Source organism: Panthera onca, chromosome C2, assembly GCF_046562875.1.
Source record: "Panthera onca isolate mPanOnc1 chromosome C2, mPanOnc1 haplotype 2, whole genome shotgun sequence".
NCBI lineage: Eukaryota > Metazoa > Chordata > Mammalia > Carnivora > Felidae > Panthera > Panthera onca.
The window spans coordinates 80,516,613-80,539,079 of NC_138347.1; the positions used below are offsets into that span (position 1 = coordinate 80,516,613).

At 46.3% G+C, this 22,467-nt stretch overlaps 2 protein-coding genes across 6 annotated transcripts in view; one reads left to right on the top strand and one right to left on the bottom strand.

Moving 5' to 3' along the window:
* ST6GAL1 (ST6 beta-galactoside alpha-2,6-sialyltransferase 1) overlaps positions 1 to 22,467 on the bottom strand; it is a 485,891-nt gene that overhangs the window by 218,770 nt on the left and 244,654 nt on the right. The window lies entirely within an intron of this gene.
* Positions 1 to 22,467, top strand: part of MASP1 (MBL associated serine protease 1) — a 63,501-nt gene that overhangs the window by 20,994 nt on the left and 20,040 nt on the right. For 4 of the 5 annotated variants that reach the window (XM_060639493.3, XM_060639495.3, XM_060639492.3 and 1 more), the window contains exons 3-10: positions 5,716 to 5,893; positions 7,963 to 8,094; positions 10,251 to 10,447; positions 11,976 to 12,123; positions 13,450 to 13,568; positions 14,551 to 14,629; positions 20,830 to 20,967; positions 21,775 to 21,849. In XM_060639493.3, the coding sequence (XP_060495476.1) occupies positions 5,716 to 5,893; positions 7,963 to 8,094; positions 10,251 to 10,447; positions 11,976 to 12,123; positions 13,450 to 13,568; positions 14,551 to 14,629; positions 20,830 to 20,967; positions 21,775 to 21,849 (1,066 nt within the window). Of the gene's footprint in view, positions 1 to 5,715; positions 5,894 to 7,962; positions 8,095 to 10,250; positions 10,448 to 11,975; positions 12,124 to 13,449; positions 13,569 to 14,550; positions 14,630 to 17,089; positions 20,208 to 20,829; positions 20,968 to 21,774; positions 21,850 to 22,467 lie in introns of those variants that run through there. The other variant, XR_009612252.3, reaches the window with a different exon arrangement.

Genomic DNA, 22,467 nt, shown 5'->3' on the forward strand with positions numbered 1-22,467 from the left:
CATGGGTGCTAGAAACATCTTTGTCACAAAAGGTTTTTCCACATTTAGGATATCTTCCCCTAAGTTTTATTCCCAGATAGGAGGCCAAGCAAGAACTTTGTAGGTGGAGGGTAATCCAAACAGCCTGATCTGTCTTAGAAGGTAGTTGAGTTTCTCATCTTTGCAATTGATCTCAAGAAGGCGGCATGATTTTTTGATAGGGGTGTGATAGGGAGATAAGGAGTCAAGCCAAGTAGCTTTCAAGGCCCCAAGAACCTATGAGATGGTAATTCTCCAAGTATCACTTCATAAATGTCACTCTTTCCCTTTGTCCCAAATTGCTTCCTACTCCCCATAGCATATCTATTCTTGTGCAACAAACCACTGTAAAACTTAGTAGCTAAAACAACATCCATTTTACTTGCTCAGATCCTTTGGTCAGAAGTCTGGGCTAGGCTCACAGGATGGTCTTTGGCTGGATTTGCCTGAGATCATTCGAGTATCTCTAGTCATTTAGAAGCTTAACTGAAGCTGGAAGGTCCAAGATGACCTTCCAAATGGTGGTAGCTGTCAGCCGGCTGGTCTAGAGACCTCAATTGGGATAATTCCTCTCTGGCCTGTGTGACCTTTGCTTCTCCAGTAGGCGTGACAGGGCTTCCTCACATGGAGGCACACAGGGAAAGAGCTACAAGGCCCCCTGATGCCTGCAAGAGCCACAGGGCCCCTTGGAAGTGGCACACCAGCTCCACATGTCACATGCCTTTTGTCAAGGCAAGTCACAAGGCTTGCACACTGAAGGACTACTCCTTCCAGAAGCGCCTTGCCACGTACAGCTAGAAACACATACTGACGCTTTCAACACTGTCCAGAGATCTCCTTAGCAGATCCACAAGTGCACTGTGTACATTTTTCTGCCATCTACATTGCCACGGGCAGGTTGTACCAATCGTCTCGCCACTACGTGACGCAGGTTGTCTTTGTCAAGCTCCCCCTGTGGCGGTTTGCTCATTGCTCTTCTAACCTCTACTTGCTAGCCAGTCCCAAAACCCAAGCCAAGGGTCCTGTTTGCTACAGCCCCGTACTTCTGAAGCCGGTACCTGTATCAGCCAGAGTTCAGTGAGGAAAGCAGAGTGAGAAATTGCTCTGTGAGCAATGAGACGTAAGAGCTATTTGGGGCCTCAGAAATCACATGACTAGAGGAGAAGCTGGGAAAGTGAAAGCAGAACTGGGGAGCCGGAGGACCACGGTCACTAATCAGTGCTCCTAAAAACCGGACGTGGGTGGAGATGTTGGCACCTGCAGGGGAATGTGAGAATCCAAGACCTTCTAGGAAGCCAAAGTAGGCCCATGAAGGGGGGCCCACGGGGAGAGGTCTGCAAGAAGCTGTTGACTCTGAACACCTCTGAACCACCCACAGAGGTGGAAGCTGTTCAGAGTGGGTGGTGGGTCTGAGCCACTGTTGGTCAGCAGAGCCAGTAGTTGGAAAGAAGCGCTGACTGCAGAGTGGAGGAGAGTGAGGGCAAGTGGGAACCCACTGGGCGCATCTATGTCTGTTCATTCTCCGTAGCTGATCACAAAACAGCCTTCAGAGAGTAAGGACTGTTGTGTTCTAAACTCACACAAGCCTCTCTTTTGGCCCCCTCTACCCTGGAGCTATACAGAAAGGGAGATTCTGAGAAATATTGTTCCCAGATTAACTAAATTGTCCGCAGAATAATCCAGCACATTTCCTGAATATCTGCCTAATTAAAATATCTGCTGGCCTGTCTTAGTTTTGCCAAGGTTTGTGCTGTTTCTACTAAGTTGAAAATTCATAGAAAACAGACCCTGGCTTCTCTTCCTTAGATCTCTCTTCCCAGCTCCCTGTCCTCAACACCTTTCCTATGGCAGGTGGTGATGGGAAAGGAGGGATGGTTGAGTCTCTGAATACCCCCGGGACTTCACTATTCCCTTAGCCTAGAAGCTCCTCCTGCTTTCCCCAACTCTACCTACTATTTCTACCTCCCTAATTCCTATTCATCTTTCAGGCCTCCGTTCAAAGAACATTCTGTTCTTCCTAAATGTTTTATGATTCCCCTCAGCTGGATGGAATTTGTTTCCTTCTTTAAACCCCTGGGGCTTCCTATCTTTCATTGCTATAACTATGCCCTGACAGTTCCTGAACACATACCCATTTGAGTACTTATCTTACTGTCCTACTAAATTTCACATTCCCAGAGGCAGGGGACTTGCTCATTAAGCTCATGCAACAAATAAGTAATTTTTGGCATCCTCCACATTACAGTCCAGACAGAATTTGGTACATAAATATTTTTTGAATTGAGTTGAAAGAAAACAAATTGAGGACATGCATCCATGTGTTGGGGCCCTAAATAACAATAGCCTGAAAGGGTATGGTTGCCATAATAAGAAATAGAAAAATGAAGAGTCTGTGATCCCTGGCCAGATGGTTCTCTATTATTATGAATTTTGTGTCTTCATTTGATAAGGTACTTCCCATAATCACGTTCACATGATGACCCTAGAAATGGGACAGTCCGAACAGAAGCCAGGGCTCAATCTTTTGCCTGTGCTCAGAGGTAAATGATTTTTGTAGAATTTTACAGTTGTTAGCAGGGGCTGCAAATATTAACCAAGGTCAATGACCCCTCTGTTTAGGTTATGACTGGAGCTGTCACTGAGCCACATCCTCTCTGGGAGACAGTCCATGCCCCCAAGATAAAGTTTCAAGAGGCCCTCGAGCCAGAAAAGTTGTTTGGCAAAGTGCCTATGTCTTTTGTCATGTACTCTCTGGGCTGGTGGGTTCCTTTCTCCAGGGTCAGAATAGTTCCAAAAGCAAAAGTGCTATTAGGAAATGCTCATGGTTATCTGTCTACTCCTGAGCAAGTCACTGGCCCACTCTGGACCTCAGGTTCCTCTAGAAGGAGGGGGATTGAAATAGCTCTTACAGGTCCTTCTCTCCCAGCTCTGATATTCCAGGACTCTATTCTGAGCAGCAGGCTGAATTCCCAGGCTTCCAGAGCCTTCTATCCCCTGCTCCTAAAGATATAGATGGCTGAGATTTTCCCATGGGCCTCAGCCAGAACATGCTTACCTGTTGTCTGGAATAGTGTGGCTCTGTACATGATGACTGTTTATCTGCCATCATGAAAATGTCTTTTATCCTGCAAGTTATGAGGGAGTTTGTTATCACAGACCCTCATTATGTCTCCCCGTGATCCAAGTTATCCCTGGTTGATTTCACTTGAAAGTGTCCATGCCCCAGGCACTATAGGATCCAAGAGACTTTGGGGGATACCAAAGTACAAGCAGGAAGCTGCTGAGTCTGGAAGTGTTAATGCTCAAGTCATATGACTACTCGTTAACTAACTGACTTTGTATGGCATGGTTATAGACCACAAACAAGTTCAAGTTCACCAAGTTCTCTAGCAGAAAACAATTGGTGTCTTGAAAATTCTGCTCACCATCCTCCAGTTGGCCTATTGAATGTGTGGGTGTAACAATTTGTTAGAATACTAGTATGTCACAATTAGAAGAGAACATATATATAGCTCAGCTAGTTCAAACCCCTGTTTTATCAGGTGGATAACTGAGAGTAGAGAGGAGGCAGCCCTGTGACGGTTTATGGTAGAGTCAGGAATAGAGCTCAGGACCTTCAACTGCCAGGTCAGGATATCTTATATTATCAATATTAGAACTCAGAGTTAGAGGTCACCAAGATAGGGTCCTCCAGTTCACGCCTTTCCTAGGCCTTTACTCTGATTTCCATTTTACAACATATTTCAGTTAATAAACTGATTTTTAAAAAGACACAAAATAAAACACTACATAAAGGAGACCTAAGAATTGCAAAGGCATTATAGTCCAGGAATATTCGATGCAGGGCATGCGACATTAAACAACTCAATATCCCCAGAATGATTGACATTCATAATAATGTCCTTGGGTCGCCAAGAAAGGGTTAGCATGTTTCACCTACAAAAGCAGGGATTTGTATAAAGCACTTTAAAAAGCATTACACTAAATAATAATAATGATGATGATGATGATGATGATGATGGTTATTATTAATTATGGTCAGGTAAAACTTCGGCTATCTGGAAAACTCAGATAACCAAAATAACAAACAAGCCATGGTGGTCAAGGAAGTGACTGTGTACAGATAGGTACATTCTACAGTAACAAGGCTGGTGTGAGTTTGGCTAGTATCTGCAGAGAAGAGGAATAAACAGCAAAGCCATGATCTCATCTTCTGTTTACACTTCAATTCCCAAAGTTAGTGATTAATTGTCCTTGTGTTTTGTTGCCAGGGCAAATTGTTTTTCTTTAAAACTCCCACTTATCTTAAATAAATAAATCATTAGTTTCAAAACAGAAGTGTCAAATGTCAAGATACTTCTGACATACTAGGCTAATGAACAAAACAATGAATGCATTAGAAGCTACTAGAGGTACGCAGAGCCTTTGAGAACTTTCCCTTAATGACTTTAAAAGGCATCAGAATCATTCTTGGTAAGAGATTTTCTCACGCATCTTGGCTAAAATGTCAATCTAGAGGTTGCAAACACAAATACAGCCTCAAAAGAATCCAGTCAGTGTAATGATAGAGTGGTAGGTAGGCCAAGTATTCATAGTCAAATAAACATACCAACCAACTACCGTATTGTACTTCCCAAACCAAACTCACACAAAATCAGCTTTAGGCACCCAATTTAGGCTTTCCGCTGGGGTCTCTGAATTTACACAGGGTCTCTGGTTCCTCCAAGGAAGGGAATTCTTTTAGCAAACAGGTAATTTTTGCATCTGAGTCTTAACACAAACACAAATGTTTCAGGGATGATTCCAGTCATTTCTGAATTATTAAGACTACCTACTAAATATAGTTCTAATTATATAATTTCCCTGTTCAAAAGTTTCCAGTGTCTTTTCTTTACTCAGAATTAAGAGTCACATAGTGTTCTTATGGTATTTAAAGTCAGTCATAATCTCGTTTCAACCTTTCCTACGACTTTATGTTCCCACAGACTCCCTGGCTTCTTGTTCTCAGAAAGAGCCTCACACTTTAGTTCTTGGTAACAAACATTTGTTGGGTAATTGCTAGGTGCCAGGTCCTGCTCCATGAACTAAAAACACATCTACAAAGAAAACAAAGTCTCGTTCTCCTGTAGTTTCCATTCTGATGGGATCTTTCATCTTCTGAGTGCCAGTGCGTTCCCAGTGACTGCGTTCCCGTTAAAGCACTTGTCACACCGTATAACAGCTCTGTCTGTGTTTTCATCAGTCTGAATATTGGCTCCCCAGGCACAGCTCCCATGCTTTACTCAGTGGCAGGCACACACTGAATGCTCAGTGAATGCCTCGGAGTTCGTTTCTCATCTTTGGTAATGTGGTCAGTTTCTGTTGCATATGGAATCCATCTGTGAGGTTATCTAAGTCTGAGTTCTAATAGTGAGTTAGTTTTGACAGATGAGTCATTTTTTTGTCCATAGGATGACAAATGTCAAGCTACTTCTGATGGACCTAAACAAAGGAATGAGGCAGTGACTATGCAGCCACATGGACTTAACCTGAACTGGGTCTTTCCTCAAGTCCCAGAGTCCCAAATCCTCTTTCTCTGGGTTTCCCAGGCTGCCTGGTCTGTTCGTGGGCAGCCCCTCCCTCTTTTCGTTTAGAGACCAGCAGGGAAGCTAATTTTGGAAGCTACTCATCTTGTTCCCTTCCTCTTTGATCCCAAAGGTAGAAACCGAAGAGCAGGTGCTGGCAACCTTCTGTGGCAGGGAGACCACAGACACGGAGCAGACCCCTGGCCAGGAAGTAGTGTTCTCCCCGGGCTCCTTCATGTCCATCACTTTCCGGTCAGATTTCTCCAATGAGGAGCGATTCACGGGTTTTGATGCCCACTACATGGCTGTAGGTAAGTTGGAGAAATGGGTGGCTCACCCCAGGTCTCCCCTTCTCTCTAAAGATTAAAAGTACCTCATGCTCGTTTCTTTACAATGAACACCTACATACTCACCATAGAGATTCTGCCATTAATATCTTCCTGCATTTGCTTTATCACATATCTACCCATCTATCCATCCTCAATCTAGCTATTAATCCCCTCTTTTTGATGAATTTCAAAGTAAGTTGCAGACAGACAGTGGTACACTTTTTCCTAAATACTTACTCGTGCATTTCATTTTGCTGAAGTTCAATATCTATTCACAATTTCCTTTCTTTTAAAGTAAAATGTACAGGGTCGCCTGGGTGGCTCAGTCGGTTAAGCGTCCAACTTCAGCTCAGGTCATGATCTCGCGGTCCGTGAGTTCGAGCCCCGCATCAGGCTCTGTGCTGACAGCTCAGAGCCTGGAGCCCGTTTCAGATTCTGTGTCTCCCTCTCTCTCTGTCCCTCCTCTGTTCATGCTCTGTCTCTCTGTCTCAAAAATAAATAAACGTTAAAAAAAATTTTTTTAAATAAAGTAAAATGTACATTCAGTGAAATGCATAAACCTTCAGTACATTTGTTGAGTTTCAAAAATTTTATATTGTATGTAACCCAATCCCCTAACAAGATGTTGAGCTTTACCATTAACCCAGAAAGTTCCTTTATGCTCCTTCTCAGTCACAGTCTGGTCCCATCTACCTTAGAGGTGACAACTGTTCTGATTTTTTTTTTTCCACTATAGATGAGTTTTGCCTCTTCTTAAACTCCATATAAATGAACGTACACAAAATATATTTTGGAAGTGAGGATTCTTTACTCAGAATAAAGTTTTTGAGTTTCAATCATGTTGTAATGCGTCGGTAACTTGCTCCTTTCCTGGCAGAGTAATTTCCCATTGTATGAATATAATACTGTCTGTTTATCCATTCTTTCATTGGTAGACACCTGCACTCTATCCGTTTTTTGACTCTCACTAATAAAGTTTCTATGCACTCTTGTACAACTCTTTTTGTAAACATATGTTTTCACTTCTGTTGGGTAAATAGGTAGGAGCAGCATTGTTGGGTCATAGGGCAGGTGTATATTTAATTTTATAAGAAATTACCAGGCCTTTCCCAAAGTGTTTTTGTACTATTTTATATTCCTTCACCAATGTACAAGAGTTCGATGTCAATTTTTTAATTTCTAAAATTTAAAATTCTGATGGGGTATGTAGTGGTACCTCATTATGGTTTTGATTTACATTTCCCTGGTGACTAGTGATGTTCAGCATCCTTTCATGTGCCTGTTGGCCATTCTTTTAGCTTTTAGGGGGAAATGTATGATCAAAATTTTTTTGATGTGTATCTATTTGTTTTGAAAGAGAAGGAGTGTGGGAGTGGTGTAGAGACAGAGAGGCGAGAGAGAATCTGAAGTAGGCTTCCAAGCTGACAGCATGGAGCCCAATGTGGGGCTTGATCTCACAACCATGAGATCGTGACCTGAGCTGAAATCAAGAGTTGGGTGCTTAACTGACTGAGCAACCCAGGTGCCCTTGCATGATCAAATTTTTAAATTGGGTTGAGAACATGCCTTTCTTTAATGTCTACGTTCCCACTGCCCAGGGAAGTGGGATATATATAGAGAGAGAGGGGCTGCATGGACTAGAAAGAAAGAATGGGTTCTGGAGCTACCCTACCTGGGAGTGAATACTGACTCCACCTTTTATCATCTCTATGACTTGGAGTAAGTTCTTTAAAGGCCCCAACTGTCTGTTTCACCGTCTGTGGAAAGGGGATGGTAAGAGTTCTACCTGCTATTATCACAACTCTTACGGGGTAGTGGCACCCGTGAGAGGCAGCTTGCCTGGCCTCGAACCTGGCTTTCGGCGGTCTTGGATAAGTTGCCTCCGTTCTCTGAGTTCCAGTTGCCTCATTTGTAAATGGAGACAATGGCTACTTTGGGGCTTTATGTGAGGCTAACACAGGGAGTGGCCCATACTGTGTGCTCTGTACATGGCTGTTGTCTTCATCGTCCCACATGGACCGACTGACCAAAAGGCTCTACCTGCCCTGCAGATGTAGACGAGTGCACTGAGCGGGAGGACGAGGAGCTGTCCTGCGACCACTACTGCCATAACTACATCGGCGGCTACTACTGCTCCTGCCGCTTTGGCTACCTCCTCCACACGGACAACAGGACCTGCCGAGGTGGGGCCCAAGGATGACTCCATATATCACCACTTTGTGCCATGTTTCTCGATAAGATTAGGGGAGGCTCAGAGGCGGAACAGATATGGAGTAGAAACAAGTAAAAATGAAGCCAGAGAGCTCTGCCTCAGATACCCTATGCCTGAAGATGCTGAAATGCCCGCCAGCCGGGAAGTCTGCGTTCAGGTTCTCAAAGGACCACATTTGTGAAGCCTCTAGGCCATCTTTCTTCCTGGACAGCAGGAACTTCTGCTCTCCTACTGTAGGTAACTGGCCTGGCCTCAGTTATGGGAAAAGCTGGGTTCCCAGTCCTTTTTCAGCCATGCACCCGGCCTCACCCAGCCGTTCCTTTACCTCTTCACTCCCCTGGCCTCACAAGTTCCTCTGTGATCGAGAGAACCTCAGTCCAGAGAAAAGATGAGGAAGGAGAGAGGCAAAGACAGAGACAGTGAGGAACATGCCCCATTCCTTCCATCTCTGGTTTCCTGTCTTAATCAACACGCTCACCCTGCTGCCACCTCCGGGCAGGGCGAGGATGGAGAAGTGGAAGACTTCAGCCACTTTCCATGAGGGCCTCCCTGACTCGTGGGGTTATCAGCACAGAAGCAAGTGGTGAAATGTAGCAAATGCTGTGGGCTCAGCACACGTGACCTAAGTCTGCACGGTACCGTGAGCAGACATGTCCCAGAGATGGTGGCCCTTGGCAGAGTGGGAAAAAAGAAGGAAAAGGAGAGTGCTCCAGGCAGAGGGAACAAATGTTCAGAGTCCTGATAGAACTTGGCATGCTTGGGGCATTGCCATCAGATCAGTATGGCTGCAGGGTAAAGACCTGTGTTTTAGGAGGGTCACTTGGAAGCTGAGTGGGGGATCATTGGAGGAGAGAAAGGCTGGAAACAAGACTTCTTTTCCTTCCTCCTTAAAAAATTTCTACTTTCTTCTGAATAAAACCCTCATGTGATCCATCAGTATAAAGGAGGCACATACAGGAGTTTTCTTCAAGAGGGCTGTATTTTCCTTGGTTTTTATTCAGTAGGTATTTATTGAGTATCTACTACATACGAAGTCCGGTGGGGACTAAGAATGAGCAAGTCTTCTCAGTCTTTGTTTTCATTTTCTCCTCTGCCTCCAGGAGGCTTTTAAAACATTATCTTCCTAATTTCCCCTACCCATGAAATTTTAATACCACAGATAATACCGTATATATGTTTATATACTGTATGTCCCGTTTGTGTATTATGCATAAAAAGAGTAGCCCTGCCTTAAAAAAAAAAAAAAAGCCTCCATGGGCTAAATGCCACCCCCCAGAGAGTGCTTGGGGTAAGAAATGAAAAGAGGTGGGAATTCAAGAGGCCTCATCCTAACCATACTCTGCAGCTCACAGCTATAGGACTTTAGGTTAGCCATGCCCCCTCTCTGAGCCACAATTTTCTCATATTCAAATGAGCAGGATAAACAAGGGTTTAGAAAGGATTGACATCCCAGATCTGGGAGGGGTCAGCCCAAGGACAAAGGTTCAGTGGCAGATAAAGGGACTTGGCAGGGCTAAGCCATGACCAGGGTCCCAGGACACTGGATCCTTGGTTACAGCTACAGTGGCGAACAAAGCAGAATCCCTGAGCTCAGGGAACTTACAGTCAACTGGGGACAAGAAAATCCCCCAACAAATATATTGCACAATGTCAAGCAGTGGTCAGCTGCATGAGGAGAAACAGAACAAGGTCAGGGGCCAGAGAGTACGGATATGTGTGAGTGTCCCGTGTTGGATGAGGGATCAGGAAGGCTTTGAACAGAGACCTAATGGAGTTCTGGGCTGAGGGGAGAACAGACAAAGGAGGTCTAGAGGTTTCCCCCTACCACTCTATCTCAAAACTTTTCCTTCTCAGACCCCCTCTGCCCCACACCAATACCAGAGAAGCTGATGAGAAGGTTTATCACACTCACTGCCTTTGAGTCTTGACTCTGAATATTATGAGGTATGTGACCTTGGATACATCACTTCTCCCTGAACTTCAGTCTACCCATCCATAACATGGGGCTAATGATGCCTTCCCATTGCCTCTCAGGACCAGTGGGAAAGTCATACAGTAACCGATGAGAAAGGGGTTGCTGTGGCCATGGCTGTAGTGTGCCACTTTGCTCTGGTATGTTTCCCACAGTGGAGTGCAGTGATAACCTCTTTACCCAGAGGACCGGCGTGATCACCAGCCCCGACTTCCCCAACCCTTATCCTAAGAGCTCGGAATGTTTCTACACGATAGAGCTAGAGGAGGGTTTCATGGTCAGCCTCCAGTTTGAGGACATTTTCGACATTGAGGATCACCCTGAGGTGCCCTGCCCCTATGACTACATCAAGGTAAGCCTACAATGGACATTTGCTCTGGCCATGCTGGGAAATCTTGGCTGAATTGGGAAAATTGATATTCTTGGTCCTCCAGTTTCTCCCAGGATAGAAGACCAAGACCAAAAATTACTTAAAATAGTGTCTACCAGCTTCATCAGCTCCAGCCTAGGGATCTTCCCTGATCCAACACTAGCTCCTTGGCCACCTGTAAAATCCCTTTTGCCATGTCACGTGATATCACCATGAAGGAACACCAGAGGTGAAGGTCATGAGGACCATCTTAGACTTCTGCCTACCACGCGTAGTATCCCAGGAGCTATGCTGTAAACCTTCTCCAGGCGCTTAACCTCATGGGGCTTCACTTTTCCCCCATTCACAATAAGATGACAAGATGGAGATATCACCCAAGATTGTGGAAGTCACCAGATGAAGGGTCAGGAGTCCTGGTCCTCGGAGGTGGAAGAAAACACGAGTTAGAGGCACAGGAAGGACCCATACCTGGTAGTCAGGAAATATAGATCAGCTAATAGTGTCTACTTCTTTCTCTCCATCCCCACTGACTCCATTCCAGGAAAATCCCTCTTATCTCCTGGTCCGTGGCAAGGCTTCTAGCTGTTTTTCTTGCTTCTAGCCTTGCCCTACACAGTCTGTTCTCCATGACATCAAGGCTGATCTTTATAAAATCCAGATCCAATTAGGACTGCTCTTGGAAGTAAACATAAACCCCTCAATATCATGTGGTGCATACCTGCCTTTCCAACCTCATGCTATGGCACTCCTTCTGTTCCAGCCACTCTGGCTTCCTTCCCTGCTCTTAATGCTGGGCTCTTTCCCACCTTTGGCCTTGACCTTTACATATACTGTTTTCTCTGCCTGAAAAGTATTCTTCCCTCTTCCTCAAGTGACAATCTTCTACTCATTCTCCATGTCTCAAATCCAGTGTCACCTCTTTGAAGAAACTTTCCCTGACCATCTATTTAAAGTTTTGTCTACAAATAAACAAATAAATATTTTATCTATTATATAAATGATGAATTATATAGGTTACATAGATTTTACTACATACATTAGAAATATATAGCATATACTTGTATTTTATATATATATATATATATATATATATATATATATATACACACACACACACACACACACACCATCATGATTATTTTTTATAATTATTTTGCCTATTTATTGTTAGTCCCCCCCTCGCCTCCATCCTTGACTAGACTGAAGTTTCTTTAAGAGCAGAAGCCTTTTATATCCTATGCACCTAGACAGGACTCTGTCCCATTCTGAGACATAGTATGTTCATCTTGGAGCAGAGGACTGCCTTGTCCACTTCCAAGTCCATTGTAATCTACAAGTGAGAGAGTAGAGATGGAACTGTTTGGTGAATGCTAATGCCCACTAAAAACATGAGTGAATACTATGGGTTCACATGGAAGCTTCCAGAAAGCCAGGGTTCAGTACAGAGATGGTCCCAGCAGCTGCCACCACAGCTCAGATGTGACCTTTTTCTCTATCTTGCCCCTCACAGATTAAAGCTGACCCAAAAGTTTGGGGGCCCTTCTGTGGAGAGAGAGCCCCAGAACCCATCAATACCCAGAGCCACAGTGTCCAGATCCTGTTCCGCAGCGACAACTCTGGCGAGAACCGGGGCTGGAGGCTCTCGTACAGGGCAACAGGTAATACAGCCTCTTCCCCCATGGGTCACACTTAGTCACCATGCTCAGCCCTCATGGGACAATAGCTGAGGGATGAGGGATGCAGGCCTGGGACTCCTCTGGGGACGTGACAGGACCCTCAGCTCCGCTATAAAGGAGGTTGGGGCCAAATACATTCTGTCTCCTGACTCAGTTTACCATCCAGGAAATGGGGGCAAGGGCAGCAATAATGGTGGGATTAGACTAGACATAGTTTTCAAACTTGCTGCACTTCAGAATCACATAAAGAGATTTAAACAAGAACAATAATAAACAAACTAACTAACAAAAAAAAACTTATTTCCTGAACTCTACTCTTTCACACTGATTCATTGGGCCTGGAGAGAACCCTCCCAGCTCAGCCCTCTCCAAGTCTGGGGCAGGAATTTGAGTGTGGGCCTATAGCTCAAAACGTTTCCTTATGGCGGTTTGCCTCCTGTGGCCCCCAGACTGGCAGCCTCCATAGGCCTCATTCCCTAGTACCCCAAGGCAGCCAGTCCTGGCCCAAAGCCTGATAGAGCCATGTGCCCCAGGGGTCTGCAGTAAGCCGAGGAAAAAGAGGGTACTGGTTGTGGCTGATCTCATAGATCTGATATCCTGGCCTTGCCTGCATTATCACATCAATGCCTGGTTCTGGGGAGGGGAATGGAGAGTGTATTAACAGAGAGTTTGTCCAGGAAAAAATGTCAGGGGTGGAGCCAGACCTGGGAATCCTGTCCAATTTAGGCTTCGGAAGGGCGGACTCAGAAGCATATGGTCACGGTCTCTCTCTAACACTCTGAAGAACGGTCTTGGGGAGAAAGAGCGATTAAGTCATACTGAGCTGCCCAAGAGAATAAACTTTGCCCAGTGAGTGCCAATGACAAGGATATAAATTTCAGTGAAATAGGAAAACACTGTTCCTTTCATCAGAGGAGTCCAGTAGGAAAGGTACAGGTTTGGGAGGTATTAAGCTCCCTGTCACTGTAGGAATGCAAATAGATGTTTGACATCTACCACGGAAGATGTTGTAAAGGAGGCCTCAGACAAGGGTTGCACTCAATGACATTTAATATCCTTCCTACCATGTGTTGTGATTAAATCATTTGGCCAACCCGCTCATTTTACCAATGAGGACATAGAGGTCCAAGTTGGAAAGTGACCTGCTCAAGGTTCCAGAATAAGTCTTCAGAACCTAGTAGGTACAGACCCCCAACACCTAGTTCTGTGGGTCTCCCCTGCACCATACCTTGCACTGCAGGGGCTCGCCACCTGATGTAGCCTTTTCCTTGTTTTCTCACCCACCGCTCTTTCATTGCTCCCCACCAGGGAATGAGTGCCCAGACCTACAACCTCCTGTCCACGGGAAAATCGAGCCCTTGCAAGCCAAGTATTCCTTCAAAGATCAGGTGCTCATCAGCTGTGACACAGGCTACAAAGTGCTAAAGGTACAGGGTCCTGCTGGGGGAGGAAGGGCCACCAGGCCAGAGAGATGCTCCTGTGCCTCCCAGGCCAGACGGGCTTCCCGGAGCTTGCCATGGCCCCTCCACAGTATTTACCAACTTCCCCATAAACCTCCAGCATGTTCCAGAAATGCCAGCCCTCTGAAAATCCAAAGCATGCATCCCAGACTCTCACTTCTAGAAATGGCACAAAAGTCATTTATCAGAGCTTGGGCTGGTTTGAATTGCAAAAACAAATCAAGATCCGTTCAGCCCTACAATCAGGACAAACAACCTTAACGGAGTTCATCAGTCAGGCCGATTGGGGGAAACTGGGATGGGAAGCAGAGATTTGAGAGGTGGCACATGGCTCACTCTTCCCAGGAGCCTCCTGGCTACCTTGGAAAATAGAAACAAAAGCACCTCCTAGGCCTCACCTGAGATGAATAAAAGCGGGATCTCTGGGGCAGGGCCAGTGATTGGTTTTTCTGTTATGTTACCCAGGTGAGTCCAGCGCGAGCCAAGCTGGAGGAGCTCTCACGGAATGGGTCTCCACGTGGGGTCCCCACCACAGCATCACGACACTCGTTAGAAATGCAAACAGCAGTCTCCAAGCCAGGCCCACTGAATCAGAAACTCCGGGGGTGGGGCCAAGCAGTTTGTGCAAAAGCCTTTAGGCATACAGATGCTTATGCACATTTGAGAGGCCCTGCTCTGGAAAGAGAGTCAAGGGTACAGATTTCCCCTCCAGGACAGTTGCCCCAGCCCTTCCTCACACACAGCCCTTGCCCCTTTCCGCGGTCGGAATGGGCACCATGAATTCAGAGTCTGTCTTTTCCATGAAGTCAAGCTTGCCCTTGGAAGCCAGTGGTTGGAAAATGTTAGTCGAGGACAACTGGGTATGGAATTTGAGCCGGTTGTACTGGGGAATAACCACCAACCCCACCCCTCCTCCCTCTTGCCACATCTTCTTCCTGTTTCTTCCTAGGATAATGTGGAGATGGACACATTCCAGATCGAGTGTCTGAAGGATGGGACATGGAGTAACAAGATTCCTACATGTAAAAGTAAGAGAACAAAACTGGTCTATGATAAGGATAATGAGCTCCCCAGCATTGGTGTGTTCCAATCAGAGACCACACAAGGGTGAAAACCTGACGGGTGTGCTCAACGAGGGGTAGGGCCAGTAACTCAGCAGACACGTGAGGGCCGGACCGAAAGACTATTGTTTGTTTAGGGAATACGACATTAGGATTCCAAAAGAAACTTCTTGTTGGTCCCGGTTTACTTCCCAAATACTAACTTTACCTCTGCCTGCAGGCAAGTTGCCAAACTTGCTAAAGAAGTAGCTTGTCCCCAGCTCTGAAACTAGCTCTGGCAATTACTAATTCAGGAAACTATTTTAGCACCCGTGCCCAGAGCCAAATGACCTTGCCAATCTCTATGTGGTCATCAGCCATACCCACTAAGGTTTCTACAACAGCTCATGATTTAGGGCCCGTCAGGAAAGGCTGTGAGGTCAGTAGAACTGTGCGAAGCAGGGGCCAGGGGCACAGCTCTGTACTGGCTCTTGAGACCCTGAGATTTTGCATTGACTCTGCTCCTAACCCACCCCGTGATCATGGACAAGATCCTTCACCTCAAATGTGCAATAAAAAGTTGAACTAGCTTTCATACTTTAGAATACATTGAGGCGTTTCTCAAATAATATATTCCACATAAATCACCTAGTGTGCACTGTGAAAGTATAGATTACCAGCCACCACCCTGTCCCCTACCCAGGTCGCTCCAGTTAGAGACTTGTGAAGACCACAGTTTTAGGAAATTCATTATGGCAGCATGGGGGAAGGGAGGTGTGGTGACGGGAGGGTGGGAAGGGAAGAAAGGGAAGGGGCAAAGAGAGGGTTGGCTTTAGGAGGGAGAGGTGAAAAGGCAAGAGTTGGTCCTGCCCACCCCCGTTTCATGGCTTGCCATAAACAGTGGAGTAGTATCCCACTTCCCTGTAGTTAGGAGAACTAAATGGCTCAAATTCTCTAGGCAGGCAGATCCACTCCCAAAGCCCCAGGGGGGGACTCTGTCAGTAGGAGCTCTCTTGAGGCAAATCCCAGACAGAATTTTAGAAAATACACTTGCTTTTCAAATCTTTCTTTTTTATATGACAACGTGGCTGGAGTCAGAGCCCAGGGTGGGAAAAGGCAGGGCAGGGGGGTGCATTTTATGGCTTCCACTAGTTGGATGCCTATAGGAAACAGAAAATTCAGGTAGAAAAGAAAGGTCCAGAAACTGAGGAACTCAAAGGCCAGCAGACATGTCCACCACCTTCTCCAAAGCCTGGCTCACGTGTAGTGCTGCGACTAAGTTCTGTGTGAATACTGTACAAGGCAAAGCAAGGGCACATTGTGAAGGAGGAAGCAAAAGAGAATGTGGTGTGGAGAAGACAGGATGTTTGTAAAGTCAGAAAGTTCTAGATCAAATCCAGACTTGACCAGTTGAGTGTCCCTAAGCAATTTACTCAGACTTCCGGCCTCAGTTTCCTACACTCTTGATTTTTCTCAAGACCAGTTGGGCTAATGTACCTACTGTGCCAGTGGAGCACCAGGAATAAGTGAAAGTTCATAAAAGCTTCTCTCTTCCCTCCCCACCCCCCACATCCAAACTCCTCACTAGGCAGAGGTTTGGTTTCTCTCATTCATACTTTTGGAAGGTAGAAAAGTTTAATAGTAATTTTTCCCCAATGAAGCATGCACACTTCGATTACAACAGAAGTACTTCATTTGATGGTACTATTTTAAGTGACTTACTTTAGTATACAAAAGAATGGCCATCATTTTGTACTAAAGAAGAGGAATATTTTTTTTTCTCCTGAATATGGCCTGGTTCTCCCAACATAGCCCAGATTAGGGTTATTAGAATCCCAATTCAGGCATACCTGGCACCTGTACTCATTCACTGAATAGGTTTTCACCGAGCATCTCTGCGTCCCAGACATATGCTGGGTCCTAGGTGCAAAGATGAGTAGGACTAAGAAATTTCAAGTCCCTAGGGAATGTGGGGCAAGAGTTTGGGAACAGGAAGTGTGCATGTGTAGTGAAGAAACTTGCACTGGAACAGGAAGTGGAAATGATGGAGGGTTGTCCTGACCCTGCCTCCACCTTGCCATGGCCACCCAACACAAGTACTCTCCATGCTGAATGCCATATGTCAAATGAAGGTTCAAACCAGATGAAAACAAAGCTCGCTTCAGGGGCAGAATGCTGGAATCCTTGTGAGCCAGGACTTATGACCCTGCAAATTCTCAGAATGGTACAAATTCCACAATCCCAAACTGTCATCCACACTGGCTGTACCTAAACTGCATTCTTAATCAATCTGGTGGAGCGATTTCTGTATTTCCTGCATGAACTGTTTCTGCTTTGCTTGCTAATTTTTCTCTTTCTCTCCTTTCTCCCTCTCTCTCCCTCTCTTCCTCTCTCTGCTTTCTTTCTCTGCACCTCCTGACCCCTCTTTGATCTTCACCACGGTGGCAGAAACCGAAATGGATGAGGAGAACGAACTCGGGTCAGAGCAAGAGGCAGAGTGAATGACGGGACCCCTCAGAGTGCAAACATCCAGGAATGGACCATACCCAAGACCCTGGGGCCCCAGAGCTACTCCACCCCTCCCTACCCCACCAACGCTCCATTTCCAATTTCTGTGCGGATTAGTGTGGATGCTGAACAAGGCAACACAGCGTCAAGCAGTTGAAACTGCTGTGTAATGGAGAACGGTTCCCTCCTGGAGGGCCCACCCATCATTCAAACATTACTCTGGAAAATAATGAAAAGCCAAGGGGGATTTTTTTTAGCACCCTCCAAGCAGACCGTACAATTCTCAAAGGAAAAATGACTTTGGTTCCAGAGACACAAGATTTCATATACAATCACATGGCCCTAGGCTGACCAGGTCAAAGTGAGCCCTGGTTCCTCATCCACTCCACACTTCAAGTTGAACTGGGCCAGAAGGCCTGTGACTTTATGACTTTAGTATTTTTATCTGTTGCTACTTTCTAACCATAAGTAGGTGTGAAACTAACCATAACTCCCAGAGCATGGCTTTTTAGGAAATCTAGACCTATTCTCATCCACAGAAGTTTTGCTTCCACCTAGACCTAACACGAGACTGAAAGCCCATTATCATTATCATTATTAGTATTCTTTCCTCTGGACCAGGGCTTACAAATTTTGCATCTCTGAAAATTCCCTGATTAAAGGTTTCAAAAGATAGGTATCACGCTTGAAAGCACAGTCCTCAGCTCTCGCGCCATGGGCCATCAATGGGTCACGATAAAGGGCTCTGTTAGTGGCAGCAGGAATCTCTGCTTCAGCCTGAACAAAATCAGAATAGACGCATCTGAGAAACCCTTCATTACTGTGACCAGTCAGTCAGTCTATGTGGTGATTAATGAGGGCAGAATCCTGCACAGGTGGACAATGGCAGGTCCGGAGACGGCAGTGCCAGCCTAGGGCAGGGGTGCCCCCGAGAGCGGAGATGAGGTGGGCAGTCAAGACGGGCATCAGTTAAGTCAATACATTTAAGCCCACAATGTGTAACAGATATTTTACTCAGTGTGATAGAGGGGATCCTAACTTAGTCAGAAGATCCGATATGGACCCAAATAATTGCAACACTGGGCAACATAAGATGCACACATCAGAGAGATGAACAGAGGCCTCAGCAAGGGGAAATAGGGAGGCAGCCCTCTCCAAGTAGAAGATGGAGAAAAGGCTTTCAAGAAGAAGCAGCGCTTGATCAAGGCCTCAAGGGTGGCCAGAGCGTGGACCACATGGTTTCCCGTGTGGGGAAAGCAGGCGAGTGAGCAGCACAGTGAGGGTGTGTGATGCTGGAGCACAGGTGCACCGAGGGTGGGGACCAAGAGATGCTGGGGTGAGTGCCAGGGGAGCCCATGGTGCATTGTTCGGCAGGAAGCCCCAGATTGTGGCAAAGCACACTCAGGATGGCAGGTCAAGAAAGATGTGTCGAAGGAAAATCAATGGCAGCCAGTAGTGACAGCAGAGACAGGGTGTGGGGTGCGTCCCATCCCAGGGAATGATGAGAAAGGGCGTCCACGGGAATGGAAAAAAGGAAGAGCGTTTTGATTCCAGAGTGGGGAAGTGGCCAGAGGGAGTGTGAGAGAAAGGATGAGACCCCTTCCAAAGCAAAGAGGCTAGGCTAGCTGAGGAAGGAGGCTCTGGGTATAGCATCTTTGATTGCACCAGGTGGGGCTCAAGGCCCCTGGGAAAGGGAAGTTGTCTCCAGGTCCCAGAGAGGCATGGCTCTTCACCTGATACTATAGACTTGGGAGAAGTCCCAAGCTGAAGCGACCCTCTATTATATACTATTTATCACCTCCATCTGCCTAGAGGGCCAGCAAAGTTCCTTCTCTAGAGTGATGAGAAAGCAGGTACTCAAGAAATATCTCCCCACCATTGCTGGCCAAGTAACAGTCTCTCAATAGACTGAACTTCTAGCCAGGGCTTCTAGGATCTAAGCCCAACCCTGCAATTCCTCCCCCTGGAACTAGGTATTAGGTCCAGAGGATAGGTAAAATGAACCAAAGCTCAGAGACACAACAGTAATACCAAGGTCCAGGCACCAGTGAATGGTATTTCCTAAAAAAGGAAGAAAGATCTGCTTTGAGACTCAGCAGGAAAGCACATTTAAAACTGTTTTATAGCTTTAAATAATAGATGTTATCACCTCTGGTGACCCTAGTGCTGACCTTCATCATACAGAGTAGAACAGTGTCTTTAGTTTTGGGTTATCAAAATGAGTGGGAACGATTTGTCTAGGGAGACTAGAGGTCAAGACAAAACATTAGCCAGTTCTCTTGGCTTTTGCCTTCCTTGTGGATAGGAGACACCTGCTGTTACCCTCAGCTGTCACCGCTCTCCTCCACATTGAAGGGCCTTGGAGCCATCTATGTTTTAAATTAGGTAACTCTTTATTTGATCAAAATGATAAATTTAGAGTTCTAAACTTAAAAATCACAAATTCTGGGTAGCATCTCAGGGGGAAATTGCCCTCTCTCTGCTTCCCAAGGAGGGGGGATTCTGGAAGTTCTGCTCTGTGGAATGCTGTCCTCTGAAATTATCAGAAGATTAATAGTTAATGTCCATCATTACCCAGCTAATACTGATTTTAAGCCATTTTACCTAGAAAACAGATCCTTAGGAATTGTTAGTTGGTTTTCTCAAAAGAAACCTGAATTCAAAATCAGGTCTAGTTTTCTGATTGTACCTTGTTGTGTGACCTTAGGCCAGTCAAGTCTTCTCTCTGGGCTCATCTGTAAAGTAAAGATATTCTGGATTGTCCACCTTTGGGGTTCCTTATGAACTGCAAAGTTCTATCTATGACTTTTCTGTGATTCTTCAACTCTGACATAGGCTGTTAGCCCTAAAATGAAGATGCCCTTAGAAATGAGCACCACCCCCTAAAAGAAGTCCCTGAAGAGACCGTTTGATAAATTGGGTCCTCAGCCCATGACCTGGGCTTCTGACAGACTTGTACTGGACTTTGTGCTGGCAACCCCCTAAGACCACCTCTGAGGAGCAGGCATCCTACCGCCAAGCCCAACATCCAGCCCCAACAATTGGAGAACATAAGCAGGTGAACGATTCAAACTTAGCCCACCCTGGGCCCCACCTCCCGCCTTCTGTGGCCAAGATGCCCACAGAAAGCCAGCAGGGTGGGGCTGTGTGTTCATGCAGGAGCTGCTGTATTTCTGTTTGTTTTTGGTATTTTTATGCCAGGCACCAATGTGAGCACATTAACTGCTCTTGCTCAGCATGTGGTCGGGTCTGGAAGAACTGATGATTCCTTGGTTCGTGTCAGCCAGAGTTTTTTCAATGAGCTACAGGCTTCATTCTTGGGCAGGAGAGACTAAGAGGATTGCACAATAGAACTGGAAGTCAAAGAAAGGACTATGTGGGGAAGAGACTGGGGTCTGCTTAAATCTCAGCAGCCCTGCCCCTGCCCTGGAGTTGACACGAGGCCAGGTGAGTTGGCCACACAGTAGTGCCACAGTAGATGGAAGAGACCCCAAAAGCACAGCTACTCATGGCGGCAAAGGCCCTGTAAAATCTCTAGGGTACCATTCTCATAGACTAGAGCACTGCTCTCTGAACTTGTGTGCAGTGCACAACCTGCACATCTATATGAGACAGATCCTTCATATGGCCCCAAGGAGAAGAGCACAGGGTAATTAAGAGGTGTTACTCTCTTCTCTCAGTTGCAGACTGTGGAGCCCCAGCAGAGCTGAAACATGGGCAAATCACCTTCTCCACCAGGAACAAACTTACCACATACAAATCTGAGATCCGATACTCCTGCCAGCAGCCCTACTACAAGATGCTCCACAATATCACAGGTGAGCCCTCCATGCTAAACCAGCCCACTCCCACCTTGTACCATTTGGGCCTCAGGGTTGGACGGGGGGATGAGGCAGCCAGTCTACTGGCCAAAGTTTGGGAGGAATTGGAAGGAGAAACACCTGGGGGCATGTCTTACCTCTCCCTGCCTCAAGCTGACATCCCACGGGTTAGGCCACATGGCACCCCCAAAACCCTCACATGCACACTCAGAGCCCCTGGCAGAGAAGGAACCCTCAGGGAGACAGTAAAGCCAATCAGTTTTGCCTCTGCCACAGACTGGTACTAAGAAAATTCTCTAAGCTTCAAAGCCCTCACTTTTCAAAAGGGGAACTCGTAGAGCTAATGTGAGACTCAGATGAGATGGCGGACACGAGTGTGGACACGAGTTTATTAAGTGGGGAGAGGAGGGCAGACAAGTGCGCCACGGGGAACTGCAGGAGCAAAGGGCAGGTGACTGAGGAGGAGGAAGTGCCTTCCAGGGGCTGGACTGGATCAAAGGAAGGGGGCAGCCCCAGACAGACAGGAGTCAGATTGTACAGAGCTTTGGACACCATGCTGAGGAGTGTGCTGTTTGTTTGTGAGGGCAATGGGGAGCTTTTGGTGATTGTGAGCAGAGGGAAGGCATAGATTCTAATTTTAGAAAGGTCCTTCAGGGTGCAGAGAGGACTGGCCTAAAGAGAATGGCATCAGAGAGACCCCTTGCAATGGCCTACTATAAAAGAATCAAGAACCCAGATCTATTTTCCATATGCTACAAATCAACCATTCTCTCCCTTTTCTCCCATCTATTTTCACTCTCCCAGGTATATATACCTGTTCTGCCCAAGGAGTCTGGATGAATGAAGTACTGGGGAGAAGCCAGCCCACATGTCTACCAGGTACCTGACCCTCAAGTCCTCTGCCTCCAGGTCTCCCATCCAAGGCTATTGTTGGAGACTGGATGGGGAACATGATGCTTTGGTCCTTTGTTAAGGGCTACCTCAGAGAGCCCAAGATCAGGTCTTGGCAAACCATCCAGCCTCTACATTCAGCCTCTGTTATCACACCAAGAGCCTTCCTGTCTCTTCTCTCTGCAGTTCTGCTCCATTCCCACCAGGCTTTCCCTCCAACAGTTTGTGTGTGCACTTCCTGTGCACCAGGGAAATCAAGAAAGTGGGCACTCTGTCCTCAAGTACTCACTGTGTTGTAGAGATGAGCAACATAGGACAAATAACGGACAACTATAGGACAGAATAAGAAGTTCCTCCAAAGAGCAATGTATTCAAGTCTTACTGACCACTGCAGCCCCATGGCTCACCTACTCACCCCACTCTAAGATGAAAAAAGAACTTTGTGGTAACAGAAAGTGTCACTGTGCATAGAGATTTGGGAGACATTTTGTAGATATTTGTGTTAGCATTAAAAATATAGGTGATAAGGGGCGCCTGGGTGGCACAGTCGGTTAAGCGTCCGACTTCAGCCAGGTCACGATCTCGCGGTCTGTGAGTTCGAGCCCC